At 44.4% G+C, this 20,045-nt stretch overlaps 1 protein-coding gene across 9 annotated transcripts in view; it reads right to left on the bottom strand.

The window, feature by feature from the left end:
- Positions 1-20,045, bottom strand: part of FBRSL1 (fibrosin like 1) — an 830,184-nt gene that overhangs the window by 7,456 nt on the left and 802,683 nt on the right. For 7 of the 9 annotated variants that reach the window (XM_073559016.1, XM_073559012.1, XM_073559017.1 and 4 more), the window contains 4 exons: positions 19,015-19,147; positions 8,578-8,655; positions 7,892-7,975; positions 6,957-7,182 (listed from right to left, as the gene is read on the bottom strand). In XM_073559016.1, coding sequence (XP_073415117.1) covers positions 6,957-7,182; positions 7,892-7,975; positions 8,578-8,655; positions 19,015-19,147 — 521 coding nt within the window. The remainder of the gene's footprint in view (positions 1-6,956; positions 7,183-7,891; positions 7,976-8,577; positions 8,656-19,014; positions 19,148-20,045) is intronic. The other 2 variants (XM_073559014.1, XM_073559019.1) reach the window with 2 other exon arrangements.

Genomic DNA, 20,045 nt, shown 5'->3' with positions numbered 1-20,045 from the left:
AACTGGGCGAACGGTACCGCTTCCATTGCTGCCACCATTTTCCCTAGACTCCTCATCCCGGATCGGATGGTAGGATGGACTGGTTGACGAAGTGTCCGGGACTCCCTGCTGGAGCGCTAGCACCTTTTCCTGAGGGAGAATTACCAACCCTCGGCGAGTGTCGAGAATCATTCCTAGGAAGGACATCTTTTGAGCTGGCACAAGGGATGACTTCTTCGCATTGACCGACCACCCTAAGCGGAAAAGAGTATCTAGCGTGATGTTGACATTTTCCTCGCATGCCCGTATTGAAGGGCCTTTGACCAAGAGGTCGTCCAGATAAGGCAAGACGACTATGCCTCGTGAATGCAGTATGGCCATGACAACTGCCATAACCTTTGTGAACACTCTGGGAGCCGTGGCTAGCCCGAAGGGTAGTGCTACGAACTGAAAACGTAGATCGCTGATGGCGAAGCGTAGAAACCTCTGATGAGGAGGAAAAATGGGAATATGCAGATATGCGTCCTGGATATCTATTGAAGCCAAGTATTCTCCCTGCTCCATGGCTGATATGACTGACCAGAGAGACTCCACCCAGAAATGTCTGATCCTGATGAATTTGTTCAGAAGCTTCAGGTCCAAAACAGGCCTGACACACCCGTCCTTTTTGGGAACCGCAAAAAGGTTGGAATAGAACCCCTGATTTTTTTTCGTGTTCCGGCACTGGAACAATGACTGTGCTGGAGCGATTTGATGGCTCCCAATAGAGCCCTTGCCTGGGCATCCACCCTGGGAAGCCGGGAAAGAAAAAAACTGTCTTGGAGGGCATCTGACAAATTCTATTTTGTAAACTGAGGCCACCAATTCCTTTACCCATGAGTCGTGAGTGACATTGGCCCAGACGTGGAAAAACCAGAGTAGGCGGCCGCCCACCTTGCTGGTGTCGTCTGGTAAAGGCCTCGAGTCATTTGGCAGACGATCTTTGGGATCTGGATCCCCTCGATCTTGGCTGCTGAGTACGCATTCTCCCCAATGGGTTGGCTCTATATGAGACCTGCCGCTCCCTATCCTGGTTGGGGAGGCCTGAGGCGGCGGAATTGGCCGCTGTAGTCCACCTGGTGTTGCGAAAGGCCCGAAAACGTGCCTGAAACGGGTGCCGAAAAAGCGGTTTGACCTTTTGTTGAGGGAGAAACCCGCTCTTTCCTCCTGTGGAGTCGGAGATAAGTTGATCCAACTTATCCCCAAATAGGCGGCCGCACTGATAAGGCAGGGAGGTCAAGGACTTCTTAGAAGACTTGGCTCGCCATGTCCTTAACCACAGGGCTCTTCTGATAGAAATTGCCGTAGCGGCAGCAAGTGCCAAGCAATTGTCCGCATCCAAAGACGCATTGATTACATAGTCTCCGGCCATCGCCATCTGACCTGCGACCTCTGAAATCTCTGCAGGTAGATCCTGCTCCTTCGCGACCTTGTTTAATGTTTCTGACCATGATATCATAGCCTTGGCTACCCAAGTTGCTGCGAACGAGGGAGCGGAATGCTGACCCTGACGCCTCATATACTGACCGAGCCAAGCTCTCTATAAGGCGATACGTGGGATCCTTAATCAAGGAAACACTAGGGATGGATAGCAGGGTCTTAGTGGCTAGGCGCGAAACCAGAGGATCCACCATCGGGGATTCCATCCATCTTTTACGGAGGTCCGGAGCAAACGAATACCTTGTTTCGAGTGCCTTTTGACCCGAGAAACGTCTGTCTGGACGTTCTCTGTGCCGCTGCACTATGTCCTCAAACTCCGGGTGAGAGGAAATAATTCTGTGCGGGCGCTTCACTTCACTTTATGCCCCTTAGCCGCTGCGGGATCATCCTCAATCCCCAGGGTCTGATTGACAGCTTCTATGAGGCTGTCTCACTGTTTCACGTGACCCTAGAGTGTCCAGGTCAAGGGGCTCGTCTGAGTCGCAATCTGAGGTCTGCTCGCTATCAACCACTGGTGACGGGGAGAGAGAAGCAGAGCTTACGGATGCCAAGGCACCGGATGGACTGGGCGACACCGTGTGGATTCGTTTCCTCCGGGTCTGCCTGGAGTGAGAGCGGCCCCTGCAGGCTCGGAGGCTTTTGTGAGGTGGAGGTTCCCTCTAAGGCCGGCGAGCCATTGTCCCTGCCCCTATCTGGGGCTTGAAGGGACTCTATTGCTCTCGCAAGTGACGCCATGGACTATGACAGTGATAGGGCCCACTCCAGGGGATTTGACACATTGGTCACGGTCGCAGGGGAGGGCTCCTGGGCACGTTCGGCTTCGCATAATCGCTTGCTCTGCGCCCGCGGAAATGCAGCCCGACAAGAGATGCATGCAGCGTAAAAGAACGTGTGCGTCTTTGCTTTTTCAGACACGCAGTATCAGTCCGATGTGGGGAGGAGGTAGCACCTCGTTTTCCCTGTAGCGCGGCCTCTCGGGCAGCACTTACCCCAGTCCTGCTTGCTTCCTTCAAATCGCGCGCCACCAGCTGTGGGAGCGAGCCAGCATGAAAAATCGCTCTAGGGGCGGTGCTTCCGTTGTGCAGCCTAGCCACGCTCCGAAGCTGGGGCCTAAATTTCTTCACCGCCGCCCAGTGCGGGGCGGGCCACCGGAAGTGACGCGCGGCCCCAGGGGTGGGACTTCCGCCCCTAGCACCGACTGAAGCCGCGGCCTCAATTTTTCCCCCACCCGGCCGGGGGGGGGGGGTGGTACACAAAAAACATGGCGCCACCAACTGTGCGTCGCTGCCTGATGGATCCAGCGACACCCAGAGCCTTGCATGGCCGGTGGCTTCTGCCGGCTGGGGGCTCCAGCCCTGGGATCTTTGCAGGAGCCCTCCCAGACCCTCTCCTCACCGATTATCCTCTTCAGCCTGAGCGCAGGTATGTGAGGGGGCCTTGATAAAATAGGACGGTGCAGGCGCCCTAGCTCCATCTAACCCCTGAGGAGAGGGACCGTCCGCCACCTTGCAGCACCGTAGTCTAAGCATTGGTGGAGCAGTGGGGGCCGCACGGACTAGTCTTGTGCCTCTGTACAGCCCATGGTTTCAATACCTAGGGGTGGTCAGAGCTAAGTCCGGCATTGTGTCCCACGACGCGGGAGAGGATATGTGGAGGGACACTCGCACGTGCTCGCCCGTTGTTGGTTTGGGGAAATCGGACCCTTTCAATAGGATCCGTTGCCCTTGTCACATCTTCATGGAAACAGACGAAAAAAGTCTGGAGAAAAAAAAACAGACGCGTGCCTCCATGGACACTAAGCAAAAAACTGATTTCCGCCTAATTGGGGCGAGGGTGTATATGGCGGAGGAGCTAACCTCTTTTTAACACTTAGTGTCAGCCTCCTAGCGGCAGAAGCATACACCCACAGTATCTGTGTCCCCCAATGAGGGGAAGGAGAAATTCCTAGAGGTGGTGCTGGTAAACGAGGTGCTAAGTGACTTTATAACTCCTTCACGACATATGAAGTACATTTATGTCATACGTTGTGTCTCTGACTTTGATGCAAGCTCGCACGCCAAGCCTTCAGCTTTCGCGTCAGATGATGGCTGATTTTATCAGCCACCATGTGCCTTTAACAGCCATGGGCGGAGCAGTAGTAATCTGACCGTGGCATTTAATACGAGCTGGCAGGTTGACATGTCATTCTATGATCCCATCGACGCACCAATATCGTGATTGCAGGGCACCGATGGGTTGCCATGACAGCCAGAGGTGTGCTGAAGACCTCCGTGTTGGTCATGACGATTCTCCTGTGAAAGACAGCCTAAAGCTGGAGTTTATAGGAGATTGTGCTTTTAGCTATACATAGCAGTGCTAATGCACTGCTATGTATAGCACAACGGATTAGATAATCGTAGCTTCAAGTCCCTAAGGGGAATATTAAATACAGTGTTAAGTTTTTAAAAATATGAACGCCCCTCTCACAAAAGTTCAAATCATCCCCCACTTTGGCCCAACTAAAAATAAAAAAATAGAAAACAATAAAAAATATACATTGTTCCCACAAAAATAATCCCTAGCAAGATTTAATGGAAGTTTTGGAACATGCTTGAAATATAAGCCCTACTCCAAAAATGAGCCATAGCTACAGTCAGGACAGGTATTTGGTCAATTACCCAGGTCTTCCACTCTGAGAGGCCTCCAGCATTTCTATTTCAAGGTTAAGACTGCTGCTTAAGGACAACAGTTTAGAGCAGTGGCGGCGAACCAATGGCACGCGTGTCAGAGCGGGCACACAGAGCCCTCCCGGTGGGCACGTGTGCCTTCTTCTCACAACTAGCACCGCCATCACTCTCCTCAGCTCACTATGTTCCTCATCACTAGCACAACGGCCACTCTCCTCTGCATGTACACCATCCTATCTGGCCACGCGTGGGCTGAGGAGAATGGCCGCGCTATTGCTTAGGAGAAGGCGTGCGTGCCCACAGGTAGGGTTGCAATATATGAAAAAACTAGATCAGCGTTGGAACGGGCAAAGGTGATTAGTAATTTTTTTTTATTTATTTGAGACCATTATACAGTATGGAGCATCATGTGGGGCCATTACACAGCATTGAGCATCATGTGGGGCCATTATACTGTATGGAGCACCATGTGGGGCCATTAAACAAGTATGCATCACCATGTTGGGCAATAATAAAATATGGAGCAATATGTGGGCACATTATACAATTGGAGCACTATGTGGGCACATTATACAGTATCCATTATATATTTAAATTATGCCATTGGACTATATGCTTTTTACTGCTCTTACATAACAAATTATACTATATTATTACACTATAATTCCAAAAGTTAATTGTTTGATAAGAAAAACTTCCTCAATTGTAAACTTTTTTTTAATAAATATCAAGGTTGGTCCATGACTTTGTGCTAGCTTTTAACTTTGACCCTCTGTGTATATGAGTTTCACATCCCTGGCTTAAAGGGTTATTTTCATCATGATAAAGGGCTACAATTGCAAAGAGGTTGTAAAAACCAACAACTTTGAAATTGTACTTACGATTCAAAATCCTCTCCATTCTCAAGAACAGACGTTCACAATTGGTGGCTAGTATCTTAGGCTTAGAGTGCAGTGCTTACAAGCTCTTTGCTATATAGACTCTAAAGTGCTAATGTACAAGTTGTTTTTCTAATCTAGAACCTCAGTATTCAGGTTACCGTATATACTCGTGTATAAGCCGACCCCCTAATTTTGCCACAAAAAACTGGGAAAACTTATTGACTCATGTATAAGCCAAGGGTGGTGCTGCACAAGGGTTAATGGTGGTCCAAGAAGATGCTCCATAGATAAATTCCCCCCATATATTGCTTCACAAGTGTTAATGGTGGCCCAAGAAGATGCTCCATAGATAAAAAAAAAAACCCATATATTGCTGCACAAGATTTAATGGAGGCCCAACAAGATGCTCCATAAATACCCCCCCATATGCTGCTGCACAAGGGTTAATGGTGGCCCAAGAAGATGCTCCATAAATACCCCCCTCCCCCATAGGCTGCTGCTGCAAAAAAAAAAAAAAAGACATACTCGCCTCTCGTTGCTGGGGGCCAGGTGCCGATGTCGCCGCTTGCTCAGGCCCCCGGCACTGGCGATATTTACTGGTCCCCGATCCATCGCTGAGCACCGCTGTGTCTCCCGGGGCTTTGCTGTGACGTTCAGCAGAGGGCACACACTAACTACGTCATCGCGCCCTCTGCTGAACGTCGCAGCCAGAGGACCTGGAGACACAGCGGGGGAACGGGGACAAGTAAATATTGCTCTGTCCCCTATCATACTCACCCCCTCCTGGCACACGGTCTTCTCTGCAGCCCCTGCTTCTCCCTCGGTCGTCGTCTTCCTGCGTTTAGCGGTCACGTGGTACCGCACATATTCATGACTTTAATGAGCGGTTTCACGTAACCCTGAACACGGGCGCAGGAGACCTAGGGAGAAACGGGGGCTGCAGAGACATACCAGGAGGGGGTGAGTATGGTCTCTGACACCCCGGTATATGACTCGCGTTTAAGCCAAGAGGGGGACTTTCAGCCTTAAAACATGGGCTGAAAATCTCTGGTTATATGCGAGTATATACGGTATATTGGCGTGTTGGCACTTTGCAATAAATAAGTGGGTTTGGATTGCAGTTTGGGCATTCGGTCTCTAAAAGGTTCACCATCACTGGTCTAGAGGGACTTAAGAGAAGAGAGGCTGGTTTGCAGGGCCAACATTAGGGGAAATAAAAGGGGGTTGGGGGTGGGGTGTGAATGGGCAATTTCTCAAAGCCCACCCTCTCTTTATGGACACTCAGCATTTATATTCTGAGGTTAAGACTGTTTAAGGACCTTTGGTGACATCATGGTCACGTGACCATGATTGTAATTGAATTGCTCACTGCACAAAAGTAGGTGCTCAGAAGAGAAAAAAAAAAAATCGTAATCTTGAATAATTTTTGGGACTCTAAGGGGGTAATTGCCTCACTCACAGAAATGATAGTTAAAAATACATTTCCAAGTAGCAGAAATAAGCTTTATCATACTTGATTTCTTATTCGCATAAATTGATTTTATAATACAACGTTTTAGTCTATTAGGGCCTTTGTCGAGCATTATCTGCACGTTGAATGTAGAATAGAGGTGACGGTGTTGCGTTCACATCTCTACATTCCACATGCAGCTCTCAAGAGGAGCAACTAGATCAGAAATGCTGATAGCACTAACACTCCTCCCACTCAATCCTCCTCTCCAAGAAAAAATTAGAAATTGCCCTCTTTTTTCTAAATCTTAACACACTTTGAATTATTTTCCTGCGTTCAATTCCATCACATAAAATGAATGATGGCATTCAAAAGTACAACTTGCCCAGCAAAAAACAAGCCCTAATTCAGATATGCGAAAAAATAAAAAAGTTAAGCCTTCAAAAAAAGAAAAATCACCCAGAGTTGAAGGGGTTAAACAAGAACATATGAGTGACATACCTTTCTTTCTCTCTTTCATCCTTTGTGTGCAAGATCTCCCTCTTGTCTTCCCTATCTCTCTCATGGTTATTAACAGAAGAACTTCGCTCTGGTTCTCCAACTTTCGACCACTGGGGTGGCGTTGGAAAAGATGGTGGTGTCCGATGTAGTCGGTTCCATGGCTCGTGGGGGCTGGTGAAGCTCTGCAGAGTTGGACTCTCTTTGTGAGTGAACAAGCTGTTGTGAGCTGTTAAGAGTATGGAAATATAACCTCTGTTATGATTGAAGAAAGAAAATCCCTTTTAACAGTGTGGCCTAAAAGCAGCAGTGCCAAGGAGGTTGCTCTGCTGGAATCCACATAAAAGTGCTCAAACGTGTAATCCCAATAATTGTAATAATACGTCTAAAGGCTTTTTAGATCTAGAACAAGGGTACAGTATGAGCAGCGCTTGTGTGCTTTCACAGAGCCTACATAAGCTTTTCAAAAGGTATTGTGCTCATGCAGGGAAGAAACAAAGGAGCTGCAGAGATAAATTTTAGTGGTGGACAGAATGCACCATCTATGAAGTTTTCCTTCTAGACAATGGTGATGGTGCTAAGTAAAGGCACTGCTGCTTTCAATGTCACACTTTATATCCCCTGCGCGGCTTAGCAGGTGATGGTCACAGTTACTTATACCTTGTGTCTTGAAATGCGTTCACTATAGATCAGCGTCAACACTTCTCTGGCTGCACTACTATGCAAATCACAAGCACAGCACCACTGCCACCAAAGCACATTTAGAATCGCCTTGCAGCACTTCAGCGGATATGCAAATGAAAGGCGCCCGAGTGACCCAGAAATGATTACTACTCATCTACCCTGGGACAGCAGGTGACCAATCAAAATGCAAGGATTTATACTGACGTACCCAGTCTAATTTACAATTGACTGCAAAACTCTGAGCCAGTACTTACTTAGAGCATGACTGGCTAATCCTCCAAAGGCATTGCTGCCTAAGTTCCCAAGGCCGCTGAAGCTGCTTGACCTGCTAAATGGATCTGGAAAGGCAAACAGGGATTGAAGAGGCGTTTATCCAAGAGCACTAGAGAATGAAACGCGCTCCTGACCCTCTCATTATATGCTCTATTAGTAGGGTTTGGGCTTAGTATTTCTTGTTTTCACGATTCTCCTATCAATGCTGCTTATTAATTTAGCAGCGATTTCTGGACAGTCAGAAAAATATCTAAAAAAAATATGTATTTTTATTTCAGGAAGGGAGCAGGACAAAAGTAGTAAAGTAGCAGATTAATAGCCCTGAGTATAAATATGAAGTAAACAATATTTCAATATTCCAGTACTTTGGGCATCCTTCTATGAGGCTAACAGATAACCAAGAGCAACGACACCCTGAAGATGGACACAAAATCAATTTAATCTCCACAACGTTGAAATATTGGAAAATAAAATTATTGAAAGTCATGCAAATGAACTACATGACCTGGAAGTGAAGTATGAGAGTTCACTTAATAGAGGTTATGAAGCTGAAGGGTGTCTTCTAGTGCCGTGCAGTTCTCTCACCTTCCATCAACTACACCACCATACTGACACAGCACGGGCACCAATTACGTGAAACTGATGAGTGGATGTTATTTACACTTACCCGCCAGATGGCTTGTGGGCAGGAAACTGCTGTGATGTGGAGAAGGTCCAAATGCTGTGGCTCCATGGTGTGATGGACCTGGGCATAAAGAAACAATTTTCACTCTGCAATCATAAATTAATATTTCTTTGTGCTGGCTATTTCCAGCTATTTTATATGTAAAATGACCGATTAATGTAACAGCCTGTGACGAATTGTACAAGCATCTACCGAAACATCAACGGGACACTCCAAGTCTGATAGGGTAGTCTACAGAGAAATGCCCATCGTACATTTACCTTTAGCCTCATGTATGTTAAATGCTTTTGTGCACCAATCAGCAGAATCTCAAGGTACAGATATTTCCCTACACACATCCAAAGGAATAAATGTCTTTTTCCCCAAGCTACTCTTTTACTACAACATTAATATACGGCATTAATATATATCTGAATACAATTCTACAATGTGTTAAATTGTTGTAGGCAATATTTAAAAACGTGCCAGACTGAATGGGCCAAAAACATTTTGTCACGTGTTAACTGCAGTGCCATGTTGTGAAAAATTGCGTCAAAACAAAAGCATTTTACTATGTTTAACAAGGTGAACACAGTCTAAGGTCACGTTAACATGTTCAGTATTTGGTCAGTATTTTCCATCAGTATTTTTACGTCAAAACCAGGAGTGGAACAATCAGAGGATAAGTGTAATAGAAACACGTCACCACTTCTGTATTTATCACCCACTCCTGGTTTCAGCTTACAATACTGATGTAAAATACTGACCAGATACTGAACGTGTGAACGTAGCCTAATAGTTATTATGGTTCTTCCTTGGCCCACACCGTTTTGGCTGGAAAGCCATAGGCTTTTTTTCCCCTTTAAATTTGGTAAGTTTTTGTCACCACATCTTTTCCAGGAAAACAAAAGCTTCCTAGAGAAAATAACCATCCTGCCTACTCCTTCTACCACAGTGTTACAATCCTTATATTTTGCTTCATGATCACCAGAGGGAACAGAATCACAGTCAGAAAAAATATCCCTGTGGTTTAACCTTTGCAGTACTGCAATTTTCAGGGAAGGAACTCCCTTTGTTACTCATCTGTGCATAGCAGGGATGGACCACGACCCTTTGGGCCTACTCAAGGCATGCCATAGCACGCACTTCTGCAGTTTAAACATATTGTGGTCTTAGAGGCTACATTTAAAGGGAAGGTGCCGCAATTTTATATAATTTGCAAAAAAAATAGTAAGTAACAAAACATGTTGTTTCGGCAAATGTTGTACTAACCAGGATTTATGGTTTGTTTGTAATAATGTTTTAATGTAGCCACTGGGCGCTGCCATCTCGATTTGCAGATCTGTGGAGGACTCATACAGTCTGCAAATATGGCCGTCCCTGGACATAGGAGACTGCGGCGGTCGGTTCCCGACCCCACATTGCAGCCTCATTAGCAGTGAACTGGGCACGCCCCTGTGGGCTGCACCATTCACTGCTGTAGGTGTGGCTGGGCGCCATTTTACTGTAGCACAGTGCTATCTGCTGAGCTCCACTTACCCTCTATCACAGGACCACTTGTGGCATAACAGGTCCTGTGTTGTGAGGAGAGGCTGTAGATATGGAGAAGGTGGTCAGCAGAGGAGAGAAGCGCTCACTGGAGCCGGAGGATGGAGAGTGGTGAGTGCGGGTGACTTTCCTCTATGCTCCTCTGTCCTGCTTACTCCAGGCTCGGCCCTGTGCTTCCTGCTCTACTGTGTTCTTCTGCTCCGTCTCTGCCTCCTCACTCACAGCCCCAGTGATCTCCGGTAATCTGACACCTTCCTTTTTATGACAGCTTTTATGGCTGTCTGAGGAGGACAGTGACTTATACAGCTCATAGTCTAGTGTATAATTTGGGGGGGGGGCTGGAAGTTTCACTAGTGTGGGCATATCTGTAATACTGTCTTGTGTGATACTGCCTGCTGAGCCATGTATCTAATCCTCTCCTGTGTGATACTGTCTGCTGAGCTGTGTATCTAATCCTCTCCTGTGTGATTCTGCCTGCTGAGCCGTGTATCTAATCCTCTCCTGTGTGATGCTGACTGCTGAGCCGTGTATCTAATCCTATCCTGTGTGATACTGCCTACTGAGCCGTGTATCTAATCCTCTCCTGTGTGATACTGCCTGCTGAGCCGTGTATCTAATCCTCTCCTGTGTGATACTGCCTGCTGAGCCGTGTATCTAATCCTATCCTGTGTGATACTGACTGCTGAGCCGTGCATCTAATCCTCTCCTGTGTGATACTGTCTGCTGAGCCGTGCATCTAATCCTCTCCTGTGTGATACTGTCTGCTGAGCCGTGCATCTAATCCTATCCTGTGTGATACTGACTGCTGAGCCGTGTATCTAATCCTATCCTGTGTGACGCTGACTGCTGAGCCGTGTATCTAATCCTCTCCTGTGTGATGCTGCCTGCTGAGCCGTGTATTTAATCCTATCCCGTGTGATACTGCTCTCCTGAAATACTCTGTGCTGCTGTCACCCTGCTGGTTTTATGTGTGATCTACATGGTGGTATGAACTATATGGCGGCATTATGTGTGAAGTATATGGCGGTATTATGTGAGAACACTATGGCAGTATTATCTGCTAAAAGGGGACCCATTCTAGGGTGGTTCTGGCTGAGCACCTGCACACGGGTCAGGGGTAATAGGTGCAGTCAGGGGAGGGCTGGTGAGGCAGCTGAAGAGAGGAGTCTCATTTTTATCGTTACTGTATGGCTACATTTCCCCCATCCTGCTTCCCAGCGTCACCCCGGACTGCGCCTGTCGCCTCGCTTTCACACATCGCCAGGACAGGATCTGAGGAGGGGAATGGGGTCTTTGCCTGCAAAGTCTGGATCAGAACAGGCCATCAATCAGCAGAAATGTTTCCTGGATTTCTGTGCTGCTGTCACCCTGCTCCTCCCCATATATCTCCCTCTGTGCCCCCCACAGACCAGCACACTGCTCTCCTGAAATACTGTGTGCTGCTGTCACCCTGCTCCCAGAATCCTTGCTGCCTGCCATCCTCGGTGACCGAAGACCCCATTCCTCTCCTCAGATCCTGTCCTGGCGATGTGTGAAACCGAGGCGACAGGGGCCTGATGTATGGTGGAAGGAGCAGGGCGACAGCAGCACAGAGTATTTCAGGAGAGCAGTGTGCTGGTCTATGGGGGGCACTCAGCTCTGTGCCAGGGATTGTACATAGAGCGCTGTGTTTTATACACATGGATGGACCGTCTGCTTGTCTGCTCCACAGAAATCCAGGAAACATTTCTGCTGATTGATGGCCTGTTCTGATCCAGACTTTACATGCAAAGACAGTCAGTAACTTTGCAGGCCCCATCAAAATGGCTGCTCACTGTGTTCCTAGACGTCATAGGTTTTTGTGCCAGATTTCAGTAGCTGCTCCCCCTAATGTTAACAAGTGGAAATGCCAAACTTTTTAAAATTATTTTTCATATTTTGCAAAATTAAAAACAAATGATAATATTTAAGAAAATGTAAACATTAATTCTTTACATTTTTTCAATTGCTGAAAAAAATTTTTTTGGATGGCACCTTCCCTTTAACTAAGCTAAAGCAAATGAAACCTTAGGCCTGTTTCACACTTCCGTTTTTTCAAATCCGTCAAAATCCGTTGGTTTCCGTGAAAAAAGGATCCGCCATTTTTTTGCAGGATCCGTTTTTTTTTGTCCCATAGACTTCCATTAGTGGTTACCGCGGATCCGTCAAAAAAACGGATCCGTTTTTTAAAAACGGATCCGTCTGCATCAGTTTCCGTCAAAAAAACGGAAACGGATCCGTTTGGCGGACACAAAAACGGAAGTGTGAAACAGGCCTTACCAGTGTCGAGACTGTTCTGAAGCCATAAATGGAATCGTGTATAATGGATGAAAGAATGTCTACGGTTAACTTTACACGTCTTTATTCTTTTTCTATCAATTTCTTAAAAAAAAAAAAAAAAAATAACTATAGGGCCAGAGCTTCTAAAAGTCAAAGTGATGAAAATCAACGAGTCTGACAAGGCACAAAAAGCTTCTGTTTATAACAGTTTTATGTTATAGCCCCCCCCCTCACAAACATATAAATATATATAGTCCAAGGGGGCTGTTTAGGATTAGTTTAAAATAGGGGGTGCATTTTCCAAGAAATTGCATGTATTTGGTGAAGTGTCACAATATGAGACATGGGATAGGAGTACGAACACCACCATCTGAGGAACAAATACATACAGACCCTTTACTCTAGGTCTGTTAAATGTCCAGAACTGATTGTTGTAGCCATACGCGTTATATTCTTTTATATACAACAGTCAAATATTAGCGTCTGGCCTTTGAGGAAAATGGCATTTCATATTTAGGTGGTATTCTTTCACTTAGAACAGAAAGCAGGAACTGCTCAGCTTTGTCTCAGAAATGATTTCTTCTAGGCCAAGGACAAGCAGCTCTACAAAGTCAAACCGAGCTGGCGAATGCTTTAAACAACCATTTTCCACTTCAGAGAGCAGTGTTTGCACCAGAACCTGGCTATTCTGCTCCCTGAAGATCTCAGACTGTTAATAATGGGGATTTGCTCAGTGCAGGGAGCGCTTCTAAGCGCTGTTCACTCCAGGCTTGTAGAAAGAAAAAAAAATAAAATAAGCCTTCTCCAAGTGAAGACGGCAGCAGAGCCCTTAGCGCTGTCTTGTGCTTATTAAATGGAACAATTCTCAAGCGGCTGCACATCCATCTTACAGAAGGCAAGTCTGGAGATAGATGGCGCACCCGTGAGTAACAAGGGAGCTCAGCCAGAGCAATGGTTCATGCAGTGACATTCCTGTCTGATAAGGAGAGAAGGATGACACAGATACTGTGCGGAAGGCATTTTATTCTCTGATTGATGCAGCAACGCCTCGGCTCTGCTATCTAAATTGGGAGCCTGGCGCTTACTACCTGTAATCTGCCAATTTCACTTTCAATAGATTTTAAAAAGGGTGAAAAGCAAATGGCTGTTATGAAACGGACGTCCTTTCTCACAAATGTAGCTGATATTAATAAGGCACACATCCATATTTTCCCATTAGGGCGCAGTGACAGTGTAAGAGTCTCCCTACCCAGTGACAGACTGCTACAAGCATGACCAGACAAAACCATGCATTTTAACATTATGCAGCCAGTAGACAGGTGACAGCCTCTATGGATGCATAAAGAATATTTCAGAAGTTGTACTGTTGACATTAGGCTCTTTGCGGCAATGTAATCTTAATGATAAATCAATCTGCTCCTGTCTTGACATACCATGCCTTCAGTTACAACAAGCACTGTCCCTGATATTTTAGAAGTTTTTCCTCTACTGTACACTCCAAAGACATACTGGCACAGTGATGATAATGTCTGTAAAGCGCTGTGAAATTATCGGTGCTATATAAATGAGTAAAATAAATACTGTAGATAACCACAGAAGTGAAAGTTTGGTACACTTTAGGATATAATTCTTATAGGGGATAAATGACTGCTATAATGCAGATAAAACCTATTCCTTTCAGATGCTGTAAACAGGATTGGCAAGTACTGATCATGGAAGTAAAGTCAAGAGCAACCTTGACTGAAAAAGGATATGTTTTAACCCCTTTCTGCCATCTGACGTACTATCCCGTCCATGGGACCCGGGCCCCTGTGTCCATGGACGGGATAGTACGTCATAGCGATCAGCGGCGCTCACGGGGGGAGCGCCACTGATCGCGACCGGGTGTCAGTTGATTATCATAGCTGACACCCGGCACTATGTGTCAGGGGCGGTCACGGACCGCCCCCGACACAGCCCCTGGCACACTGCGATCAAACACGATCGCAGTGCACCGGGGGTTTAGGGAAGAATCGGCAGGGAGGGGGCACCCTCTGTGCTTCCCTGAGCCCCCCGGAGCAGCGCGATGTGCCGCGCTGTTCCGGGGCCTCCTTCCCTGCAGGTCCCTGGATACAAAATGGCGGCGGGGGGCCTGCAGGGAAGCGGCTTCCTCATGCATGCAAAGCACCGACATGAGGAAGCCTACAGCACTGCCTGTAACAGATCGCTGATCTCTCACAGCGATCTCTCACATGACAGTTATGTCCCCTCTAGGTCAGTATAATAAAGTTAAAAAAAAAAAAATCGCTAAATAAATTTAAAAAAAAATATTCCCTAATAAATTCATTTTTAAGGAAAAAAAAAAAACAAACAAAATAATAAAAGTACACATTTAGTATCGCCGCGTCAGTAACGACCCACCCTATAAAACTGTCCCATTAGTTAACCCCTTTATCGAACTCCTTAAAAAATAAAAAAAGCAAAAAATAATGCTTTATTATCATACCGCCGAACAAAGTGCAATAACGCACGATCAAAAAGACGGATATAAATAATCATGGTACCGCTGAAAACATCATCTTGTCCCGCAAAAAACGAGCCGCCATACAGCGTCAGTGAAAAATAAATAAGTTATAGCTCGCAGAATAAAGCGATGCAAAAATAATTATTTTTTTATATAAAATTGTTTTTATTGCATAAAAGCGTCAAAACATAAAAAAACTACATAAATGAGGTATCGCTGTAATCGTACTGACCAGATGAATAAAACCGCCTAATTTTACCGCACGTGGAACGGTGTAAACGCACCCCCCCAAAAGAAATTCTTGAAATGCTGGTTTTTGTTCATTCCGCGTTCCAAAAATCGGAATAAAAAGTGATCAAAAAATGTCACGTACCCGATAATGGTACCAATAAAAACGTCAACTCGTCCCGCAAAAAATAAGACCTCACATGACTCGGTGGGTCAAAATATGGAAAAATTATAGCTCTCAAATTGTGGTGATGCAAAAACTATTTTTACTATAAAGAGAGTCTTTTAGCGTATGACAGCTGCCAAACATAAAAACCCACTAAAAATAGTAAATCAAACCCCCCTTTATCACCCCCTTAGTTAGGGAAAAATAATAAAATTAACAAAATGTATTTATTTCCATTTTCCCATTAGGGCTAGGGTTAGGGGTGTGTTGGGGTAAGGGTTAGAATTAGAATTGGGGGGTTTCCACTGTTTGGGCACATCAGGTGCTCTCCAAATGCAACATGGCGTCTGATCTCAATTCCAGCCAATTCTGCGTTGATAAAGTCAAACGGTGCTCCTTCCCTTCCAAGTTCTGCCATGCGCCCAAACAGTGTTTTACCCCCACATATGGGGTATCAGCATACTCAGGACAAATTGCAAAACAACTTTTGGGGTCCAATTTCTCCTGTTACCCTTAGGAAAATAAAAAATTGGGGGTAAAAATATCATTTTTGTGGAAAAAAAAATATTTTTTTTTTTTTATTTTCACGCCTGGGCGTTATAAACTTCTGTTAAGCACTTGGGGGTTCAAAGTACTCACCACACAACTAGATAAGTTCCGTGGGGAGTCTAGTTTCCAAAATGGGGTAACTTGTGGGGAGTTTCAACAGTTTAGGCACATCAGAGGCTCTCCAAACGCGACATGACACACGCAGACCATCACATCAAAGTCTGCATTCCAAAACGTCACTACTTCCCTTCCAAGCCCCGATGTGTGCCCATACAGTAGTTTTCTCCCACATATGGGGTATCAGCGTACTCAGGACGAATTGGACAACAACTTTTGGGGTCCAATTTCTCCTGATACCCTTGGAAAAATAAAAAAATTGGGGACTAAAAGATGTTTGTGGAAAAAATGATTTTTATTTTGACGCCCGGGCGTTATAAACTTCTGTGAAGCCCTTTGGGGTTCCAAGTGCTCACCACACATCTAGATAAGTTCCTTGGGGGGGTCTAGTGTCCAAAATGGTGTCAGTTGTGGGTGGGTTTCCACAGTTTAGGCACATCAGGGGCTTTCCAAACGCGGCATGGCATCCAATCCCAATTCCAGCCAAAAAAGTCAAATTGCGCTGCTTCCCTTCCGAGCTCTGCCATGCGCCCAAATAGTGGTTTACCCCCACATGTGGGGTATCAGCGTACTCAGGACAAATTGCACAATAACTTTAAGTGCCCTGTTACCCTTGGGAAAATAAAAATTGGGGGTGAAAAGATTTTTCTGGAAAAAATATGATCTTTTAATTGTACGGCTGTACGTTATAAACTTCTGTGAAGCCCTTGTGGGTTTAAAGTTCTCACCACATATCTAGATAAGTTCCTTGGGGGGTCTAGTTTCCAAAATGGGGTCACTTGTCGGGGGTTTCCACTGTTTAGGCACATCAGGGGCTCTCCAAACGTGACATGGCGTCAGATCTGAATTCCAGCCAATTTTACATTGAAAAAGTCAAATGGCGCTCCTTCCCTTCTGAGCTCTGCCATGCGCCGAAACAGTGGTTCCCCCCACATATCAGGTATCAGCGAACTCAGGAGATATTGCACAATAAATTTTGCAGTCCAATTTCTCCTGTTACCCTTGGTAAAATAAAAAAAATTGGACCTGAAGTAATTTTTTTGTGAAAAAAAGTTAAATGTTCATTCTTTTTTTAAACATTCAAAAAATTCCTATGAAGCACCTGAAGGGTTAATAAACTTCTTGATTGTGATTTTGAGCACCTTGAGGGGTGTCACTTTTGGGTATTTTCTATCATATAGACCTCTCAAAGTGACTTCAAATGTGATGTGGTCTGTAAAAATAAAATGGTGTTGTAAAAGTAAGAAATCGCTGGTCAACTTTTAACCCTTATAACCTAACAAAAAAAAATTTTGGTTCCAAAATTGTGCTGATGTAAAGTAAACATATGTGAAATGTTAATTTTCACCAAATTTCCGTTTTTTTTTTCACAAATAAACGCAAGTTATTTGAATGAAATTTTACCACTAACATGAAGTACAATATGTCAAGAGAAAACAATGTCAGAATCACCAGGATCCATGGAAGCGTTTCAGAGTTATTACCTCATAAAAAGACCGTGGTCAGAATTGTAAAAATTGGCCCGGTCATGAACGTGCAAACCACCCTTGGGGGTAAAGGGGTTAAAGAACATGAAAATCCTGCATCTTTGCATGATACTTTCAGTCCATTTTTAACAGATACTTGTAAAGATTTGACTGCACATTCCAGAGCCACATTTTTAACTGCAAAATCACCAGTAAATTGCTAACAGATCATGATTTATGTAACACACAAAATAAATCATACTCATTAAAACATAAGAATCCAAAGGCTATGTTCAGACAGCAGAATTGGAATAAATTTGCTGAGTGGATTTCAGATCAACCTATGGAGTTTGCATTTTCTTGGGAAGAACCATTTGTACATTTTCACTGTCAAATTCACCTTTGATATGCATAAAGTGAAATCTGCTGCAAATCTGCATATTCACATTTGGATTTTTCTGCAGTTTCATTGTGGTTTGGCAATAAAATCAACATCAGAAAAAATTCCCGTGTCTGGATTTGGCCGAAAAGCTTTACTAAAGTCACACTTACATTTGCTATGAATGAGATGTAAAATATGGTGCAGTAGTACTATAGTCTCAGCATAAATGCTGAAAAAGTCATCTCTACCTGCAAAAAAGCAAGCCCTAAGTCGGCTCTGTCAGTGGAAAAATAGAAAAGCTAAAGCTCTCAAAATATGGTGATACATAGACAATGTTTCTCTCCAAAATTGTTTTTAGTGTGCAAAAGTAGCAAAGAATAAAATTCTGTGATGCACCTCTGTGTCTAAAACAGCCCTTACTTCCCTAGATTAATTCCATGAGAGGTTCAGTTTCCAAAATGGGGTCACTTGTGGTTGGTTTCTGCTTTTTTGGTACCTCAGGGGCTTTGTAAATGCAACATGGTCTCTGCATTCTATTCCAGCCAAATTTGTGCTCCAAATGACAATCCTGCTGTGTGCCCAAACAGTTTCCCATAACATGGGGTTGGTTATTGGTGTTCTCAGGAGAAAATGGACCACACTATTGTGCATTTCATCCTGTTACCATTATGAAAATACAGTGTACACTGTATATGGGCAGAAAGCTGACAATCAGTGGTGCGGACGGTGTTTCAGAGAACCGGTAGATCTGTAGCAGATAAAACAGGGATTGTAGCAAAATGACAGAAAGCAACCCAGCAAGTGAAACATCGCTCTACATTGTGATGCGCTCATAAGGGGTAGCAAAAAGCTGTTGGCAGATTCCTTTAACTACTTTTTTTTTGTGGTTTGATGATTGAATTTGCATACTACTAAAACAAAGTTCAAAAAATTCTGAGTTTTTCAAAATGTCAAATTTCTGTTATTTTAAGAAATAAAATGCAACTTGTATGGACCTGAATTTACCATTAACAGTATGCGATTAAGCTGTAGAAGCGTCCAAGAGTTATCACAAAGTAACAAGTCAGATTTGAAAACTCTAACGATAAGATGTTAATCAATGGGGACCTTATCATTTATTTTCACATGGTTAATTTGCAATCATCGCAGAATATAACCCTAGTAATGTTATTTCCTAACTTACCAGTGCTGGAAAACAAAGGTCTGGCTAAGTCATGTGGGTAAGGAAACCCAGGAAACACTCCGGGGGCAGGTGGTCTGCTGAACAAATCAAGCTTGCCACAAATGTCCAGCTTATGCGGATCCATCTGCATCTGCTATAGAAAACAGGGACAACATAAGAGCTCAATATAATAGTCATGCAAAGGGCACTTCGAACGCTCTAAGTTAAGGCTCCTATTAAAAATCAGTGACTACCACAACGTCTGAACATTAAGGCGACTTGAAAACATTCAACTGTTTTTAACCTTTAGAAGTATCACAGAAAAAAAACATTCTGTGGAAAAACTTTATTAACTCTGCTTTACTTGCAAAGTAATACAATTAATGAAAAGGCCAAGAACAGTTCAATCACTTTCCACATCCTTGCCTTCTCTTACCTCTTTAAACTCAAAAACTGTGTTGGACATGTGCTTTTTCTGTTTTGCTATGTGCACCGGTTGCTGCTCTCAGCATTTTGCTCTTTTCAGGCGATTTACTATACTGATAACCGCATATTACTATGTGGTATACATGTCTGCAAGAATATTCTAAAAATAAGAACTTTTATTTATCTTAAGGTTTTACAGATTCATATGTCCTTGGAAAATCATTTGACCCAGAGATACTTTAACACCTCCGGCACTGTCAGACTCAATTTTCTCTCTGAGCTTGTGAAAAGGTTACTGATCCACGGGAGCGGTATTAAATACTTATGCTTCGTTTCAAAGCAGGCCTAGAGCACTGGGGCACCGTTCCCCACCAATGCACTGAACTACGCCACGAAGGTCTAAGGCTTTGCTCCTTCATTATTTGGGTTATTCCCTGTAGGCAATCTATTGTAATTAGAATATTGGTACAGCAATAATTCTGTACATTACAAGACATTCGCTACAGGTCCTAATTAAAACAAACATTCAAAAAAATTGCAGAAAACTACTAAATATCCAGACTATAGATATGGTCATAACTACGCCAAACACATCAGAAATAGTAAAACTGAATCAGAAGCAAACC

The sequence above is a fragment of the Dendrobates tinctorius genome, unplaced genomic scaffold (genome assembly GCF_039654945.1).
Source record: "Dendrobates tinctorius isolate UK_male_01 unplaced genomic scaffold, ASM3965494v1 ptg000265l, whole genome shotgun sequence".
Classification (NCBI taxonomy): Eukaryota; Metazoa; Chordata; class Amphibia; order Anura; family Dendrobatidae; genus Dendrobates; species Dendrobates tinctorius.
Note: the sequence above shows the minus strand (reverse complement) of the source record. Positions and strands in the feature narration are given on the sequence as shown.